The 18,170-nt window shown below is 38.1% G+C and overlaps 1 protein-coding gene across 1 annotated transcript in view; it reads left to right on the top strand.

The window, feature by feature from the left end:
- LOC107562423 (transforming growth factor beta-2) overlaps positions 1-13,977 on the top strand; it is a 28,535-nt gene extending 14,558 nt beyond the window's left edge. The window contains exons 2-7 of the mRNA XM_016247056.1: positions 3,083-3,246; positions 8,509-8,641; positions 10,322-10,432; positions 10,622-10,790; positions 13,490-13,643; positions 13,767-13,977. Coding sequence (XP_016102542.1) covers positions 3,083-3,246; positions 8,509-8,641; positions 10,322-10,432; positions 10,622-10,790; positions 13,490-13,643; positions 13,767-13,925 — 890 coding nt within the window. The 3' untranslated portion in view covers positions 13,926-13,977. The remainder of the gene's footprint in view (positions 1-3,082; positions 3,247-8,508; positions 8,642-10,321; positions 10,433-10,621; positions 10,791-13,489; positions 13,644-13,766) is intronic.
- Positions 13,978-18,170: the final 4,193 nt, after the last annotated feature.

Below are 18,170 nucleotides of genomic sequence, written 5' to 3'. Positions count from 1 at the left end.
GCTCACGGTTACACTGCTTACAACAAACATGATGTCATGTCTTCACAGATGTGCGTACGGAGGTCCAGTTGAAGTTTATATGTTTGAAATATGTGCTTAAGCATCAGATAAGCATTTTTCGCAAACTAAACAACTGGTGGCGGCCACAGTGCAGCACTGTAGTGTCTTTCCCCTCAGGAAGGAAGCTCTTGTGAGATCAAGCCGCTGTGCATATTTTCTGGCACATATGCATATAATGAAGTCTTCCTGAGTTTAAGGTCCAAGTGTTTGCAATGGCAAACCTGACGAGTGATTTATGAGAATGTAAAAAGGCCCTTTGTTAATATTAGTGTGTAAGAAATGTGTGTGTGTGTGTGTGTGTGTGTGTAACGTCTCCGTTCCCTCCTTCAGGGAACGAGGGTTACACAAGTAACCTAGACGTTAGTGTGTGTGTGTGTGTGTGTGTGAGAGAGAGAGAGAGAGAGTTAGTGTGTGTGTGAGAGAGAGAGAGAGTCAGTGTGTGTGTGTGTGTGTGTGTGCGCGTGTGAGAGAGTTAGTGAGTGTGTGTGTGTGTGTGCATGTGTGAGAGAGTTAGTGAGTGTGTGTGTGTGTGTGTGTGTGTGTGTGTGTGCGCGCGAGATGTGAATCATTCATCACGGCTAGTGCTCTTTTTGGGAGCTTTATTTCGGGTTCAGCCAGTTCAGTTTCAGCAGCACATCTGACTAATCTTTTCCAACGTTATCTCTTTTTATTGAAAAATGGTTACATTATTTTATTTTACATCATTTTTTGTGTGTGCTTGGAAATAAGGTGCTATCAACAAGCTTATGTAAGCCAGTAAAATTCCTTAGATGGGAATAATAAACCCTTGTGAGATATTTTCATTGTTTGTGATCAAAAAGAAAACAAACCCAGCTGAGAGGGTTAGCTTTGCTTATTAAAGTGCCTGTAAAGTCAGGTTATACGTGCTAATTTTAAACAAATAACCACACAAGCTGCACTCAAAAAAAAGAGGCCTAAATTTAAGATTTATGTATTTTAATTGCATAAAAATGTATTTAGTTTTAACATAAACAGACTAATAAGCTTAATGTGGAGCGTCAGTCGCACATAAATGAAACAGGTCAGATTTTTGTAATGGTGCTAATAAACTGAATGCATTTTAAATACACAATAACCAGGTTTATATATGTATCATCAATAAAGTTTAAATCTCAGTATTTCATTATTGCAATTGAAAATTGGTTGTTTCACAGCTAGCCATATTTGAACCATGTTCATACTTTTAACTGAATAATTTTGGGTTACACTTTATTTTAAGGTGTCCTTGTTACAGTGTAATTATACATTTAAGTACTGAGTAATATTAATTAACTACATGTACTTACTATATGGTTAGGAATAGGGTTTGGCTTAGGGTTACTTGCTTGTAATTATGCATAATTAATTGTTATTACAATAGTCAGTACATGTAACTTGTGTAACAAGGACACCTTAAAATAAAGTGTTTGTCAAGGGTGATGTAAAGGATCCACGTGCAAAGGCAGTCCGTTAGAATCGGTCTTTGTTGAAGACACAAAACAAGGCAGTCTGTCGTACAATGACACAGAACTGGATGAAACACAAAACAACCGATGATGGTCAGGTTCAGAGGACTCCCGTCTTGGAGAGAGCTCGTGGTGCTGGGCTCACTGAAAGCAGCCCACAGGACACAGAGAATACTAAGACGAGCACAGCAACACTAAGCAAGACAAGACATGGTAAGATCTCTGATAGTATTGACATGAAGGGCGAAACAATACCGTATGCATGACACACAATAATCCGACAGAGAACAGCAAGCACAACCACTAGAAATAGAGTCACTAATTAGATCAGAGTGGGAACAGGTGTCACCGCAAAGCAGCACGAACGCTGATCGTGATGACAAACAGGTGGAGATGAGGGCTAGAATGAGCATGGGCGTGCCTGAGTGTGTGTGTGTGTGTGTGTCTGCATGATAGTGTATGTATGTGTGTGTGAAATCCCGTGTGTGTGAGAGAGAAACAGAGAAGCAAACCCAGCTCATGACAGTGTTAACTGATTTCTGAAGATCACGTGACACTGAAGACTGGAGGAATGATGCTGAAATTTCAGCTGCGCATCACAGAAATAAATGATATTCTAACATATATTTAAATAGAAAAGAGATATTTTAAATTGTAATAATATTTCACACATTTTTCTGATTTATAAATGCAATTACTAAATGCAGCCTTGGTGAGCAGAAGAGACTAATTTCACAAACATTAAAAAAAAAATTCAAAAATAAAACTTTTGACCAGTACTTTGCTTGTGGTATTTAAATTTATAATAAAGTCACTCATAATGACTGATTATGACTTGTTTGTTTATTTTGTACAGCCTGAAACTGAACTCGGTGAAACCCACATACCCTCCCGTAATTTGCTCTTGATAAGAAGAGCATTCTTCTAAACCTAAGAGCCATTAAAGAGCTTTTAGCTAAGGCAAGCATCACTATCACTCATTCAAAACACCCTAGCAACCACCCAGAACTCCTTAGCAACTATTAAGCTGTGCCCTGAAAACCAGCTCAAACATAGTAGCATACACACACACACACATTTCACAAACATTCACTTAGTACACCACTACTTATGCATTCAAAATTGAATATAGAAAAACACTGCAGTGTTATATGAGAGACTTTGCCTGGCATAATAGTCAGTTATAAAAACGGACTTAAGTGTGTTATGAAAGTGTCTCTTTTTAAGCACATTTTAATTGTATTAATATTGTATTTTCTGCAAGTGCAGTTTTTTAAAGATATACTTTAAAGATTTGAAGTACACTACAAGTGCACATTCAGTACGATTATGCGCACTTCTTTTTCACAAGAGGAGTTTCCTGCAACTTCTCCCCTGCTGAGCCAGTTTAGACTTCATGTTGACATTAAACTTCATCCAATGGGCTATTACTACATATACAAACTAGATAATGGTGTACAGGACTGGCAGAGGGATGGGATTCTCTGTACATACTGGACCTCCACGCATGCAAAGTGTCCTAGCGGGTCAGTAACGCTGCCCACTCTTTGTTCCAGATGTCATCTCTCCAACACATTACAACCCGTACTTCAGGAGGCTCAGGTTTGACGTGAGCTCCATAGAGAAGAACGCCTCGAACCTGGTGAAGGCAGAGCTCAGGATCTTCAGGCTGCAGAACTCAAAGGCCCGTGTGTCTGAGCAGCGCATTGAGCTTTACCAGGTCAGTCCTCTCCTCTCCATCAGCCCTCCATCCACTCATTCAACTCCATGAACAAGTCTGTCGACTCGGTACTTGCATGCACACTTTAGCTGTTTTCACACTCAGTTCGCTTCCTTGGTTTCCTTGTAGATCTCTTTTCACAGTTTTCTATTTGGGTCCAAACTGCTTTATATGTTTACGTCTTCAAAATAGCTTAAATAGCTAATACCATGCACTAGGTAATTATTCAAGAGGACCACATGCCAGTTCCAGTGTTGTTTTTAATTTATTTAATTTTCCCAAAATTTACGTAATAATCAGCCATATTACAGTACAGGGGCGTAGCGTCTGGGTATGCACGTGCATATGGGGCCCGGCTGATTGAGGGCCCGCCAAAAGGGGGACCTTTCAATTAAAATGAGAGAATGTATTCTCAATTCGTGGCCACAATAAATATAAATATATATATATATATATATATATTTTATTTTATTTTTTTTTGCATGTCATGTGCACGGCTTGGTATTTCTTGTGTGCATTTGTTATAATGCTGCTGTAGAACTGCGTCTTTTTTTTGTGTCTTTCTTTCTTTCTTTCATTCGGCCCGCCGTGCCAAGAGTGTTTGCATTAAGTAATTTAGTAAATATGGCAGTATTTTAGTGCCAGAATATTTATAGAATAAAGTCAAAATTACGAGATTAAAGTTGTATTATATTGCGTGAATAAAGTTAATTTAAAAATTTTAAAAAAGTCTGTGGTGGTTAACTGACTGATGACTGATTATGAAAATAATAAAACAATGTTGGCAAAGTTATGCAAGTTACTAAACACTGTATAGCTGATGTACAGCTGTGAAACTCTATGTCAAACCTGGAAGACTTTGGTCGTGTAATGTAGAGGTCTGCGAACCGCGGGACCCGACCAGATTTTTTGCGCCACGGGATTAAATTCCCGAATAAAATGCGTAGCATTCGGTAACTCTGGTGTAATTTTGAATGAGAGCTTTAGTAAATATGGCAGTATTTTAGTGCCAGAATATTTATAGAATAAAGTCAAAATTACGAGATTAAAGTTGTATTATATTGCGTGAATAAAGTTAATTTAAAAATTTTAAAAAAGTCTGTGGTGGTTAACTGACTGATGACTGATTATGAAAATAATAAAACAATGTTGGCAAAGTTATGCAAGTTACTAAACACTGTATAGCTGATGTACAGCTGTGAAACTCTATGTCAAACCTGGAAGACTTTGGTCGTGTAATGTAGAGGTCTGCGAACCGCGGGACCCGACCAGATTTTTTGCGCCACGGGATTAAATTCCTGAATAAAATGCGTAGCATTCGGTAACTCTGGTGTAATTTTGAATGAGAGCGTGCGGTCTAACAATATCCCGTTCCCGACGTCCATTTAGAACAGCATATCTGCGCTTTGTTCTTATTGACCACCGGTACAGCTTGCGCTCAGTACTATTATGCACGCGCTGCACGCATGCTTTAAACGTCACGCATTTTATTTGTGTGGTCTGCATGTGCATAATGATCAGAGCAGGCTGTAGCCTACCTGTGGTAAATATACGGCCCTCAACAGAACAGGCAGGTTGTCGATGAGTGACAGAGCAGAATGGAGCAAAGTGTGGATGCGCTTTCCTTGAAGGACGTTCAACTCGGTTTTGTTTATATTTTGCTTATCATTTTAAATGAAAGATGTCGTATTTATGTATTTTTCTCTGCTACACTTTACTGTGTTAACAGAAAAATGTCAAACGAATTTAGTATTTTGACAAGACGAATAAAAATAGCTAATAGGCTATTTTTGTACAACCTACATTTTTATTTTTTTTCTCTCTGCGACACTTTTCCCCTATCGTGTTGTCAATGTTAAATGAATTGCATCCTGACAAGACGAATAAAAATAAGAAATGCAATTTTTATACAACATTTTTATTTTCTCTGACACTTTTTTTCCGTTAAAATATTAAAGGGGTCATATGATGCGATTTCAAGTTTTCCTTTCTCTTTGGAGTGTTACAAGCTGATTGTGCATAGATAAGATCCCTGAAGTTGCAAAGACTAAAGTCTCAAAACCAAAGAGATATTCTTTATCAAAGTTAAGACTCTGCCACGCCCCCCTAAAACGGCTCGTTCTAACACGCCCCCACATATCTACCTCACTATGTGGAAATATTAGCATAATGCGCCCAAATGTGCACGCAAAGAAAGAAGGCGTGGTTTCAGTAACCGCAGTTAGTGTTGAAGCAGGAAAATTCTGGAAACGAGATCTAAATTTAGCGGGAACGGTCGGGTCGGGAAGAAAATGATTCTAATCGGACAGCGGGTGAATAAAGAGTGAATATATATAGCGGGAGCAGGTGGGTGCGGAATATAACCTTGCGGGAGCGGGACTAAAAAAACAGTCCCGCGCAGACCTCTAGTGTAATGTCATTGCTGTCTTCATGTTATTAATGTTTGTTCATGTAATGCAGGGATTCCCAAACGTTTTTGTAAGCCAAACCCCTCAAAATAAAATATTTACTTGAAATATCTCTGAAGTTAATATTTCAAATAATTTAACAACACATTCACATGTTTACAGTTCTGTGATGTTGGTTAATGGCCACGTTATGTACACAAATCAAATATTTAGATTAGTTTTATTTTACATTTTTTATGATTTAATTCATTATTAGCTTTTTATCAACTTCACAAACCCACTGTTCTTATGTTAAACCCAGTTTGAGAAACCCCGGTTTAATCAAATGTTAATGCATTGGAATATATTTTCTTTCTCTTTGCTTTTTTATATCAAAATGGTATGTTTAATGGTAAATTTAAAACAGGTTCAATAAAAAGTAATCTAAAAGTAATCTAAGTAGTAGTCAGAGTACATTGCCTAAAATTATTAATCTAGATTACGTTACTAACATTACAGTTTTCATCATGTAATCTGTAATCAGTAATCTGTAAATAATCTACCGAGCTCTGAGGGTCGATTCAGTAAGTCAGTAAGTTTTAGTGCAATGCGATATCATTAGCTAGCATTTTCAGGAAAAGATGACTGGAACACAACACAAGGGTTTATAGTCTTCTGAACTATGAAGGTTTCTGCAAACAATACCAGATTTAACTACTAAAGTAACCCAGGCCACTTGGACTCAGTTGTGGTTCACTAATACGCACTCAAGTTCAGAAAACCGTCTTCACACCAACCGAACAAACCAAACTGTGACGTCAATCAGACTTGTGTACGCGGTGTGAAAGCGCCCACACATGCACTTTTTAACTTCTCTTCTCCTCCTTCTCTGTCCTCGTATGTTCGTTTATTTATCTTAAGGGTGCTGTAGGGCTCGGGCCCATCGATCAGCGGGGTTTTATGTGTGTGTGGAGAGTCGTGAGCGTGGAATGCTGTTTGGTGATTTAGAGTTCGGAGGGTCTCGAGGGCTAAATAAAATCCCAGCGCTGTCGAGGTCCGCGCTCCCCTCCTCCCACCTGCCTCTCCGTTTAACCTCGCTCCCCTCCTCTCTGTTCATGTGTCCGGTCCGTCATGACAGGTGCAGTAAACACTGGCCCACTAACACAGAGATGGTGAATGTCTTAGGGAGGGTTTAAAAGGAGTTTGCAGGGAAGGGAGAGGTTGATCGGCTTCCATTTGTATTACTCATGTTGAAGATCCTGTTGTAACTGGTCAGGTTCATACAGTCGATATAATTAAAGTGAACTTCAGTACTGATAATATAGTGCAATATGTGACCCTGGACCACAAAACCAGTCTTAAGTGTCAATTTTTCAAAATTGAGATTTATACATTATCTGAAAGCTGAATAAATGAGCTTTCCATTGATGCATGGTTTGTTAATGATATTTGGTGGAGATACAACTATTTGAAAATCTGGAATCTGAGGGTGCAAAAAAATCAAAGCATTGAGAAAATCGTCTTTAAAGTTGTTCAAATGAAGTTCTTAGAAATGCATATTACTAATCAAAAATTAAGTTTTGATATATTTACAGTAGGAAATTTACTAAATATTTTCATGGAACATGATCTTTACTTAATATCCTAATGTTTTTTTGCATAAAATAAATATCTATAATTGTGGCCCATACAATGTATTTTTGGCTATTGCTACAAATATACCACTCCAGGGTCACATATTTTAGCAAAACTGCTTCACTGCTTATTTTAGTTTTTATTTATTCCCTAGAAATAGCAATAATAGATGCCATACTTCTTGATAAGGTTTTCTTTTCAACAGTTTCAACCTTTTAATAAGGATGACATTTTTGGCTCGTGTCAAGATTAACTACTAAATAAAGTTTTCTTTTCAACATATATTTTAGTTTTCATCACAGAAGAGGAGTTCTTTAAAGGAACACTCCACTATTTTTGAAAATAGGCTCATTTTCCAACTCCCCTAGAGTTAAACTAGTTCAACTAGTTCAACTTCAAATCCGTTCAGCCGATCTCCGGGTCTGGCGGTAGCACTTTTAGCTTAGCTTAGCATAGATCATTGAATCTGATTAGACCGTTAGCATCTCGCTCAAAAATGACCAACGAGTTTCTATATTTTTCCTATTTAAAACTTGACTCTTCTGTAGTTACGTCGTGTACTAAGACCGACGGAAAATTCAAAGTTGCGATTTTCTAGGCCGATATGGCTAGGAACTATACTCTCATTCCGGCGTAATAATCAAGGAATGATATTACGCAGCGCCTGAAAATAGACTTATTGGAAGTTACCTAGCTGGGGACTATTTTCAGGCTCTGCGTAATATCATTGCGCCTGCTGCACCACTTGGGAATTCAGCAGCTGTTAAATCAATCAAGTGTTTTTACCATTCAGCGTGGAGATTTATCTCCATATCAGCAGTTGTGTAACTAGACTCCAAAGTGGCCCAAAAGCGACAGCAGACCCTTGTAGCTCCAGTCTAACAACTCTACAATTAACAATCTCATTTTTGGCCTCCGTCTGAGCCTCTCCATCCCACGTTCACCTCCGTGGCCTGATGGAAGGAAGCTGAGCTGTTGCAGCATCGCAGCTGAAGCAGTGTTTTACGCATTAGAGCTGTGCTGTCCAACGTAAACACGCAGCCACGAAGGACAGAGGAATAACAGTGCACCCTGTCCAGCATCTGTTTCCCAGACCTGGCTAATCAATCAGGGAGCTTCCAATGGGAGGAAGGGAACTGCTGTTGACAGGGTGCCGCTTTATACGGGCTGAACTGGCACGTCCATGATGGTGTTTGCGCTCTGTGGTTGACCCATGCTGATGCCTTTCCTGTTTCTGTAGATTTTAGGTCATAAAGACCTCACGTCACCCACGCAGCGCTACATTGACAGCAAGGTGGTGCGCACCCGTACGGAGGGCGAGTGGCTGTCATTTGATGTGACGGAGGCCGTCAGCGAGTGGCTGCTGCACAGAGGTAAAGGAGCGGGAGATTGTGGAAGCCAGTTTAGTGTTTATAGATCATTTATATATCAGTCCTACTGGGAAATCCAACTAAAATCAGCTTAAAGAATCCAAATTGAAGATCGATGGCTTTTAGTCCATGTCCACAACATTGACAAAAGCATTACTTTTAGCAGGTATACTATACACTTTTCAAATTTACAAGCTTTCTCTTATGGGAGAATGGATCAAAAATACTCCTGAGTCATCTTCTACTCATGGATGTGTGTAAAAATAAGTGTACTTAACTGTGCACTTGTAGTTCAAATCTTAAAAGTATATTTTTAAGATAATATAATGTTAATTAAAGTGTACTGACTATATCTAAGGTTCATAACACACTTAAAAAAGTGCACTTTGTAATAATGGCAAATTTAAAAAAAATATTTAAAATGCATTTTAATTCATGTTTTAATAATCTATTGTCATGCTTTTAAGTACCCTTTTTTATGTGTCGATTAACATACTAACGCAGATGTAATGTACTCGATTATAATTTAACCGCAGTGTGTTATTTGATATCATTTTTAAAGTGAATATTTTTTCAATGTACTAAATTGCAACTTTGTTACAAATGTGTAACTATAAATTTATTTAAACACACGTTTCCATGGAAATGCTCATCAGTACATTCAGCAGTACAATTTCAGCGTATTTCTAAGACAATATAAGTCATGTAAATAACATTAAAACAGGGTTAAGTAAAACTAAAACATAACAAAACATTTTCATTTCTTGAAATAAATGTTAACCGAAATGAAATAAAAAGAAAGAAGAGGGGGGGGGGGACCTTTGAACTTATTTTATTATTATTAACTGAATTGAGAAAAAAATAAAAATAAAAATGACATTAAGTAAAATGAACAAAAGCAGAAAATATAAAAAATATAATAGTTTCTCAAAGATACTAACATTATACTGCTTTAAAGTATATTTTAGTTAAGCATAAATGCTTGTCAGTACATTCAGTACACTTTGATATTTCAAAGACAATAGAATGATTTTTGAAATTACATATAAAGATGGACTTAGGACCTACTTAAGTGGGTCAAAAAAGAACTTTTAAGTTCAACTAATTACGTTTAATATACATGTAAACTGCAATACATTTCTATTTAATTGTAAATAACATGCAATATTACATTCAGTTTACACTGAAAAATATTCAAAGTATATTTGGCAAGTATAGTTCCTACTGACACGCTAAATCAAAAGAGATAAGTGGTTGTGAAGCATCTGCACAGCATTGTAGATGTAATGGATTCAAATCCTTCATGCACGGAAAGTTGCGGGAGTTTTCACCATGGCTTTTCAAAGTGCACAAGAATAGCAGTAATAACAGGCCAGAGCAAAAGCAATGATGAAGGATCATCGCCGGCATACATGAGCTCATAACAGCACGAGCCCATCACTTTACGCAGGAGAGCGATAGAGCTCAGGCTGCAGCGGGAGATCTTCAGTGTTATTAGAGTGGCTGTGATGAATGCTGGAGCTGAGAGACGGCAGTGACGCTGTGTGTACCTCCTGAGGGATGATGGGAGTGGGCTAGATCTACATCAGGGGCCAGATCCAGAGATGAGCTCATTTATCTGCTGTAGATTATCTGACCTTGCTGTGCATGTGTGTGTTTCTCACTGTTTTTCTCTCCCACCAGACAGAAACAATGGATTCAAGATCAGCCTGCACTGTCCCTGCTGCACATTTGTGCCTTCAAATAATTACATCATCCCCAACAAGAGCGAGGAGCTGGAGGCGCGCTTTGCAGGTGGCTTTGGGTGGGGGTGCGAGTCTGTTCGTTTGTGAGTCCGGTAAAATTTCAAAGATTTCGTTAAAAATTTCAAAACAATTTTTTTAGCGTATGACCTTGCTGTACCGCTCTACTGTTTGAGCTACATAAATGTCTTTGTTGCTAAAAGCAGTCTAACACATTGTCTGGTTTCTGCGCGGTTCACAGGTATAGATGACAGCTTTGTGCACGGAGGGGATCTGAAGATGTTTAAAAAGCGGCGTCACAGCGGTCAGTCTCCACACCTGCTGCTGATGCTGCTCCCGTCATACCGGCTGGAGTCGCAGCACAAGAGCCACAGACAGAAACGCGCTCTGGACGCGGCCTTCTGCTCCAGGTACCACCTCCTCACAAACTGAGTTGTCCTGAACCGCAGCAGAATGTTCACCACAGCACAGTGCTTCTGCTGTCTCTATAGATACTCATCTGTCATTAGTTAAAAACAGCCAGACTTCAGTCCAGGATTATGTAATCGGCGGGCCGCATCTCAAAGCAGACCGGACCACCTATCAATCCAGACTTAACTTAATCAATTAACTGGAAAAGGTTTCACTGTTGGATTAAAGCTAAATGTGGCTCGATTGTCTTTTAATAAAAGTCATCTGTATTCTCGCTCGTCCAGACTGTTGCTGTCACGATCACGTTTTTTTCTCACATTATACCAGTGTGCTGTTCATTTTATATTTCCTGATATGTCAGATTCCATGAAAACATCCAGTATTAACACGCTGAGAAACTAGCAGACATTATTCTCCAAATCGTAAAATCAAAAATCGACATTGAAAATGGGTTCAGTGAAGAATGGACTGATCTGATTAGCAGCGTTGGCCAGAATTCAGGATTTTAAGAAATCACCTGATGGAGCCGGTTTTTAGTTTTTTTTTACTGTGTCGACAAATTTCCTATTGCAATAGAAGGTTTGGGTGGGATGTCTCGAAGGATTCATCCCTTTTTTCTTTTTTTTCGTTTTTTGGTTTATAGCCATTAGACATTAACCACATCACAGCTGTGAACCATGATTTGCTATGTTCAGATGAAAGATATATTGGTAACACTTTACTTGAAGGGGTGTGCATAAGACTGACATGACACATTCATAATCATGACATGACACATGTCATGAATATGAAGGAGGTTTTATGCATGTTTATGACAACTGTCATTAAGTGTCATTCACTCAGTTATGTCATTTTTAATGCAAATATGACATTATTTGACCTAACCCTAACCTAACCCTACCCCTACCCTTACCCCTAATCATAGCACATAACAAAGACAACTCAAACAATGTCATCTTTGCATTAAAAATTACATAACTGAGCGAATGACACTTAATGGCAGTTGTCATAAACATGCATACAAAACCTTCTTATTCATGACATGTGTCATGTCATGATTATATAGGTGTCATGTCATGATTATGAAGGTGTCATGTCAGTCTTATGCACACCCCTTCAAGTAAAGTGTAACCGATATATTATATAAGAGGCAGGGACATTTTCATTCTAGGGAGCCTTTAACTGGTCAAAAATCTGTGTAGTGCAATATTTAAAATGCATATAAATGCTTAGATTTATTTTAGTCATAATTAGAACTGAATTAACCTACCCGGTCTCATGGCAAAAACGTACCTGGAGGCACTTAATACATACCAATAAGTACATATCACTGCCGTTTCCAAAAGAAATGAACACTAGAGGCAGTAAAACTCTGACACAAAACTCTGACTCTGACATTAAATTATTTTCACACAAAGTATGATTTACAGAGTTTCGATTAATAAAGCGGAATTTTCGCACAATTACTATTGTGCGAAATTATTAGTTTTATGTTGTGACTTAATTGTATATTTATAAAATTAGATCTATATACAAATTTGTTATAGTTGGCATTTCGAACGTTGATTATTAACATAATCTGTTCCTCAAATACTTCATATGTTCACACATTTAATGGTAATTCATGCTGAAAAATCAAATGCTATATTAACCCACACACACACACATATATATATATATACTGTATATACTGTAGAGAGGGAGAGAGAGAGAGAGCAGTTGTACATTTTTTATCTAATTCCAATTTAATTTCAAAGTGAAGAATTGAAATGAAATTTGAAGGCATTACTAGCCTAATTATTTTCTGAATGTTGCACATGCTACAATTGACCATTCGCAAAGAACTGCCCCGCTTAGTTACTGTTGCTACGTCCGACAAGCCATGGCTCTCTCACGGCTCACATCATGTTCTCACGCATTGAATAATACATGGTGGAGCAAAGAGGACAAGCAGGTTACTTTCGGTATGAAACAAAGCTTTTCAGCTTTCAAATTTCGTTATTTTTTAAGAAATTCCAACAATAAATACCATTTTGTGGCTCTTTTATGATCGCTGGAGTGCCACAGAAGGTGTCTTGTTTAATCGCAGAAAGACGTCAGTACAGTATAAGTTAATCGACTCTCCTGTCCGGTTTATTTGTCAGACAAAATGACAGATTCTGTGTTATGATTTGTCAGATCGCCTGTCAATCAAACTCCCGGCAAAGGGTGAATTGCATTTACAGACCAAAATATTCTACTTAAGCAATGTTTACTAAGGGATCCAATGGTAGAAAATGTGCGTACATGTAAAACTGCACTGCAAAAAGTGGTAACTTGCAATTGCTAGCTTAAAGAGCTATTTCTACCTGATTTATTCCTTAAAATTTGGGTTTGTTTGTACAAATGAATGTTTATACTGTAAACTGGTTCAGTGATGTTAAATCGTATTTTAACAATTAATTAAAATGGGAATATATGCATAGAGCTAGAGAAGGCCACTGCAGTTCTTTCTGAGACCGAAACTGGCTTTTTCTCATTTTAATCGTCATAATATATATTAATCACCAATAATAAGAGTATGAAGGTTTATGTGCATATACTGTAGTTTGAAAGTGTACCAAAAATGTACCAACGAAGAAAGTTGCATGTCAAACTTCTCAGGCCCTCAAGCCATCGGGTTGAACATCAGCTGCGTTTGTCTCCCATCATCCCGCAGGAATGTGCAGGACAACTGCTGTTTACGCTCTCTCTACATCGACTTCAAGAAGGATCTGGGCTGGAGGTGGATCCACGAACCCAAAGGTTATAACGCCAACTTCTGTGCGGGAGCCTGTCCGTATCTGTGGAGCGCAGACACCCAGCACAGCAACGTAAGACATTTCATTCTTTTTATTTTGTGGGAGGAGTCGGTACAAGTCTAGATGGAAAGCTTCTTAAAAGTTTCTATTTGTTAAACAATGGTTTCAATAAGTGCATTGCATGTCCTGTTTCAGATCCTCGGCCTCTATAACACCATCAATCCAGAAGCGTCCGCATCTCCTTGCTGTGTGTCTCAGGATCTGGAACCCCTCACAATCCTTTACTACATCGGAAAAACCCCCAAAATCGAGCAGCTCTCCAACATGATTGTCAAGTCCTGCAAGTGCAGCTAGGAACCGATCAACTCCGTTTCCGGGAACACGTATTCACACAGACAAACACATAGTATTTAAAACCCAATCACACATGCTGCGCAGAGTATTTCCTACAAACTCTCAAATGATACCAAGATGATAGGTAAAAACACACATCTGAATGTGTGAACTTGTCGACATGTGTCACATCACCCGCTCATCACTCTATGGATGTGAGTTTGGCAAACACTGGAAGTACGTGATAGGTGTTTATTTGTGAAGCAAGCGGAAGAGAAAATCCCTTGTTCCATTTATTTCAAACAAACACTTCTGTTTTATTTTTTGTTGTTGCTGTTGTCGTTCATTTTGTTTCCCTCAAAACTACGGATATTGTTTGTTTGGTAATATATAAAATCCATTACATTGTTCACCAATACTGGTGAAGAGCTGGAAACTTCTGGCAAACTGTTGCCGCAAACTGTACAGTTGTCGCAAATGAACTTCGAGTTCGGTGTAAATAAAGCCTTTTATGCATAAGGGTTGGCGACAGAAAGATGATATATTCCGGAAAGGTTCATGCAAGCCTCAGAAAGACATCGTTTAGCCACCTTACATGGTGTAAAAAAGGCCAAGACCAACAAGTCATGTTGTTCCAAGCAGCCAAAGACGTTTTGTTCCATTGCAAACATTCTCTACAAAAGTACGCAACTGCAGATGCGAATGCTGAAAAAACCATTGCATTCTTGTATCACTGTGGCAGAAAAAAATTGAATTTCCATCAAATGTCTGTGCCATTAAGCCAAATGTTTAATTATGCAGATAGCTGGATAAAAACATGTCGATTCTCTTCAAACGGTTGCTTTACCATGACAGGAATTGATCTGAAAGAGAAGACATTTTGTGCGCCCCTGAGAAAGCAACATATACTTGTGATGTTAGTTGTGTTTCAGAACTTAACAGCATGTGAAACTGAGCTGGCAAAGCAAGAAGTCTTTACGATTATGTACGTATATGTGGAAGTGCGTTAAACGACATATTCTGAAGTTTATACATTTAAAAAAGAGTCAATTCTGACTTTGCTATGACAATCTGGCGCTTCTGAATCAGTGACTGTAAGTATGTTTTGTTATTAGTTTAAGTATTTGCTATTGACTGTTCAAATGCGGCGTTTTGCGCAGCGCAGAGTAACACGTTGTGTGTGTGTGTGTGTGGGGAACAGGGTCACATCACAGGAGAGTGAACTGTCTGTCAGAAATCATAGCACGTCAGCTGTCTTAACCGCAGCTTGTGTACTGCATCATCACTGTGTCTGTCACGCGACACTGTTGCCCTTCCGGGATTGAACTGATGGTAAATCTAACGACATTATTAACTGTCTTGATATTTACTTTGAAAGCTTGAAGCTGGTGATTATGGTAAGGGGCGTTACATTTCCGACGCGTGCTTGTGGTGTTCGGCCAATCACAATGCACTGGGTCAGTTGGCCAATCAGAGCAGACTGCGCTTGTCGGAAGGAGGGGGCTTTGTTGAAAACGACGCGTTTGAGAGAGGCGGGGCATAGAGCACCTACAATAATGTACAGTATTTGAAAAATAATGTGTTTTTTGAACATTAAAGCATGTCAGCATATTCTGTTACACCAAATATACACAAAATAATGATCTTTAAAATAGCATCATATGACCCCTTTAATGTAGGGTTACGTACATGTAACTATGTCACCTTAAAAAATAGTGTTCACAGTGAATCAGCTGCAAACAGCCACAAATTTGCATAAAAAGCAGGCGTTTCTGAAAAGAATGACTGTGACTTTTAAGTACTCACCGCGCAGAGCTATACCAGAGCATGTCTTGCCTGGTTGAACTGGAATATGGGTGGTTAGTAAATAACACGCTGGTATTTGCGCTGAAATACAGCATGCAAAAGTGGCAACTTCGTGAAATCACCTCAAGGTCCCTTATTAGAGCAGGTGAAGCTGTGATGTCACCAGTGCTGAAAGGAAGTGATGTCATCAGACTAGTACAGAGACTGAGGCGATGGCAGGTCGTTTGCAATACGAATGTTTACATGCACTAATCGGAATGAATCCAGTCCGAATCGGATTCTCAAAGTTCTGTTTACATGAGCCCTAAATGTTGATTCTGGTTTGCATATTTGTTTACATGTGCATTACATTAATCCGAACAAAACTTTAGCGCACATGCAGTTCCCAGTCGCCACATTCATGGCATATATATATAGCAAATATTAATAAATATTCCGTCTCCTCCACTGACCAGGTCATAAGACAGAACATTTAAATAAACATAATACATATTTGCATGATGTAAGGCCTATCACTGATGCATATTACTTACTATTTTTGCATATTTTTGAATCCGATTGAGAAAATAGTCAGATTCAAGCATTTACATGCTTATTTTTTCCTGTTTATTGGATTGTATAAGGTGTGTAGACCTGAAATAATCCAATCTACAAACAAAAACTAAGCATGTAAGCACCCCTTTAAATTAGATTGAAATGTCATCCAGATCGAGCTCAGTCGAATCATTTGCATGAAGGCTTTTCAGTCCGATTGAACCACCAATCCAATTATAAGCGGATTATTTGGGTGCATGTAAACGTAGCTATTGATGTGAGAAGAGTGAGTTGCTTTAGTAAAGTCAGAGATTATTATGAAAGGATTGTGAACAGACGTATAATGGACGGGTCGCGTAAGTGAGAGACGTAACCCCGGTTCATCCTTTTAAACATGGTGTGCAGAGGCCTGCTTGACAAATGCACTGCAGCCGCCGCGGACGCTGACATCCATAACGCTTATCATGGAGAAATGTTTCTACACATCTCAAAGAGTCTTCCTGAATTTGTGATTTTGTTTTCTCTCAGAGAAAGTGATCCTTTGTTACGAAGAATTGCACTGACTATTTTATTTCTACATTTTTTGATTTGTAACTTTTGTTGTTGGTTTTTATTCGTAGTTATAGCTTCACCCAGATAACATGAGCTGATGATGTGAGTGGCTTCCAGGTGGAGGTTCCCCTTTTGACTAGTCCTTGTCTTAACCAGTGTTAGAGAGAAACTGGTGGCAGATCAGATTAAAAGAGCAACGTCCATTCATGCCCAGGATTTTTAGGTGACACTTATTTTATTTGTATTTGGGCAAGAATGCCAGTGGACTTCATGCAGACACAGGAAGTAGAAGGAGACACCAGCATTGTCACACTAGAGCTGTTTATTGTTATTGTTGTCTATGATGATGATGATGATGATGATGTTGATATTGTTGACCCACTATGATGTATTGTAACACATTACTGTTGTGGTGCTCTAGTGGTAAATAAATTATTTAAGTGACAAGAGATTGTGTGCTTGTGCTTTCCTTTGATATATTACATTAGTTTTTTAGTCAGACAAGTTGAATATATGTATATATATTATATTATGTTAAAATGTAATTTATTTCTGTGATGCGCAGCTGTATTTCCAGCATCATTCCTCCAGTCTTCAGTGTCACATGATCTTCAGAAATCAGTATAATATGCTGATTTGCTGCTCAGTTTGTATTAATTATTATTGGTGCTCAGTTATCAATAATGGTTCTTATTGTTATTGATGTTGAAATTAGTTTTTGCTGCTTAATAATTGAATGGGAACTGATTTTTTCAGGATTCTTTGAAGAATAGAAAGTTCAGATGAACAGTGTTTATTTGAAATATAAGTCTTTTGTAACATTATAAATGTCTTTACTGTCACTTTTGAGCAATTTAATGCATCCTTCTTGAATAAATGTATTAATAATAATAATAATAATAATATATAGTACTCACCCCAAACTTTTGAATGACAGTGTTTTGTGGTTTCCACAAAAATATGAAGCTGCACAACTGTTTTCAACATAACAGAATGATTTCTGAAGTAATGACTTCAGAGACTTCTTGTAAAATCATATTCATAATAGTTTATGGATGTGATATTTTCCCAAACAATCCACCCTGTCTAAGACGATTCATTGAAGTAAACAGGACTTGTCTTTATTCTAATAAAGTAAAGCAAGTTTTAAACGTTTGTGGTTGAAAAAAATGAAGTGTTTTAGTGATTTTTCCCAAATCCAGACTTTTCCAAATCTGAAAAGGAAAAGATTGCTCTATAACATAAACAGACTCTATTACACTGCCTTATGATGGAAACCTAAACATTTAATCTCCATTTACTCCATTTGTTTATTTAACTCACATTCGCAATGAGCGTGAGCAAGCCGACATGAACTGCAGTACAAACCCTTGA

Source organism: Sinocyclocheilus grahami, unplaced genomic scaffold (assembly GCF_001515645.1).
Source record: "Sinocyclocheilus grahami isolate Dianchi unplaced genomic scaffold, SAMN03320097.WGS_v1.1 scaffold822.1, whole genome shotgun sequence".
NCBI lineage: Eukaryota > Metazoa > Chordata > Actinopteri > Cypriniformes > Cyprinidae > Sinocyclocheilus > Sinocyclocheilus grahami.
Note: the sequence above shows the minus strand (reverse complement) of the source record. Positions and strands in the feature narration are given on the sequence as shown.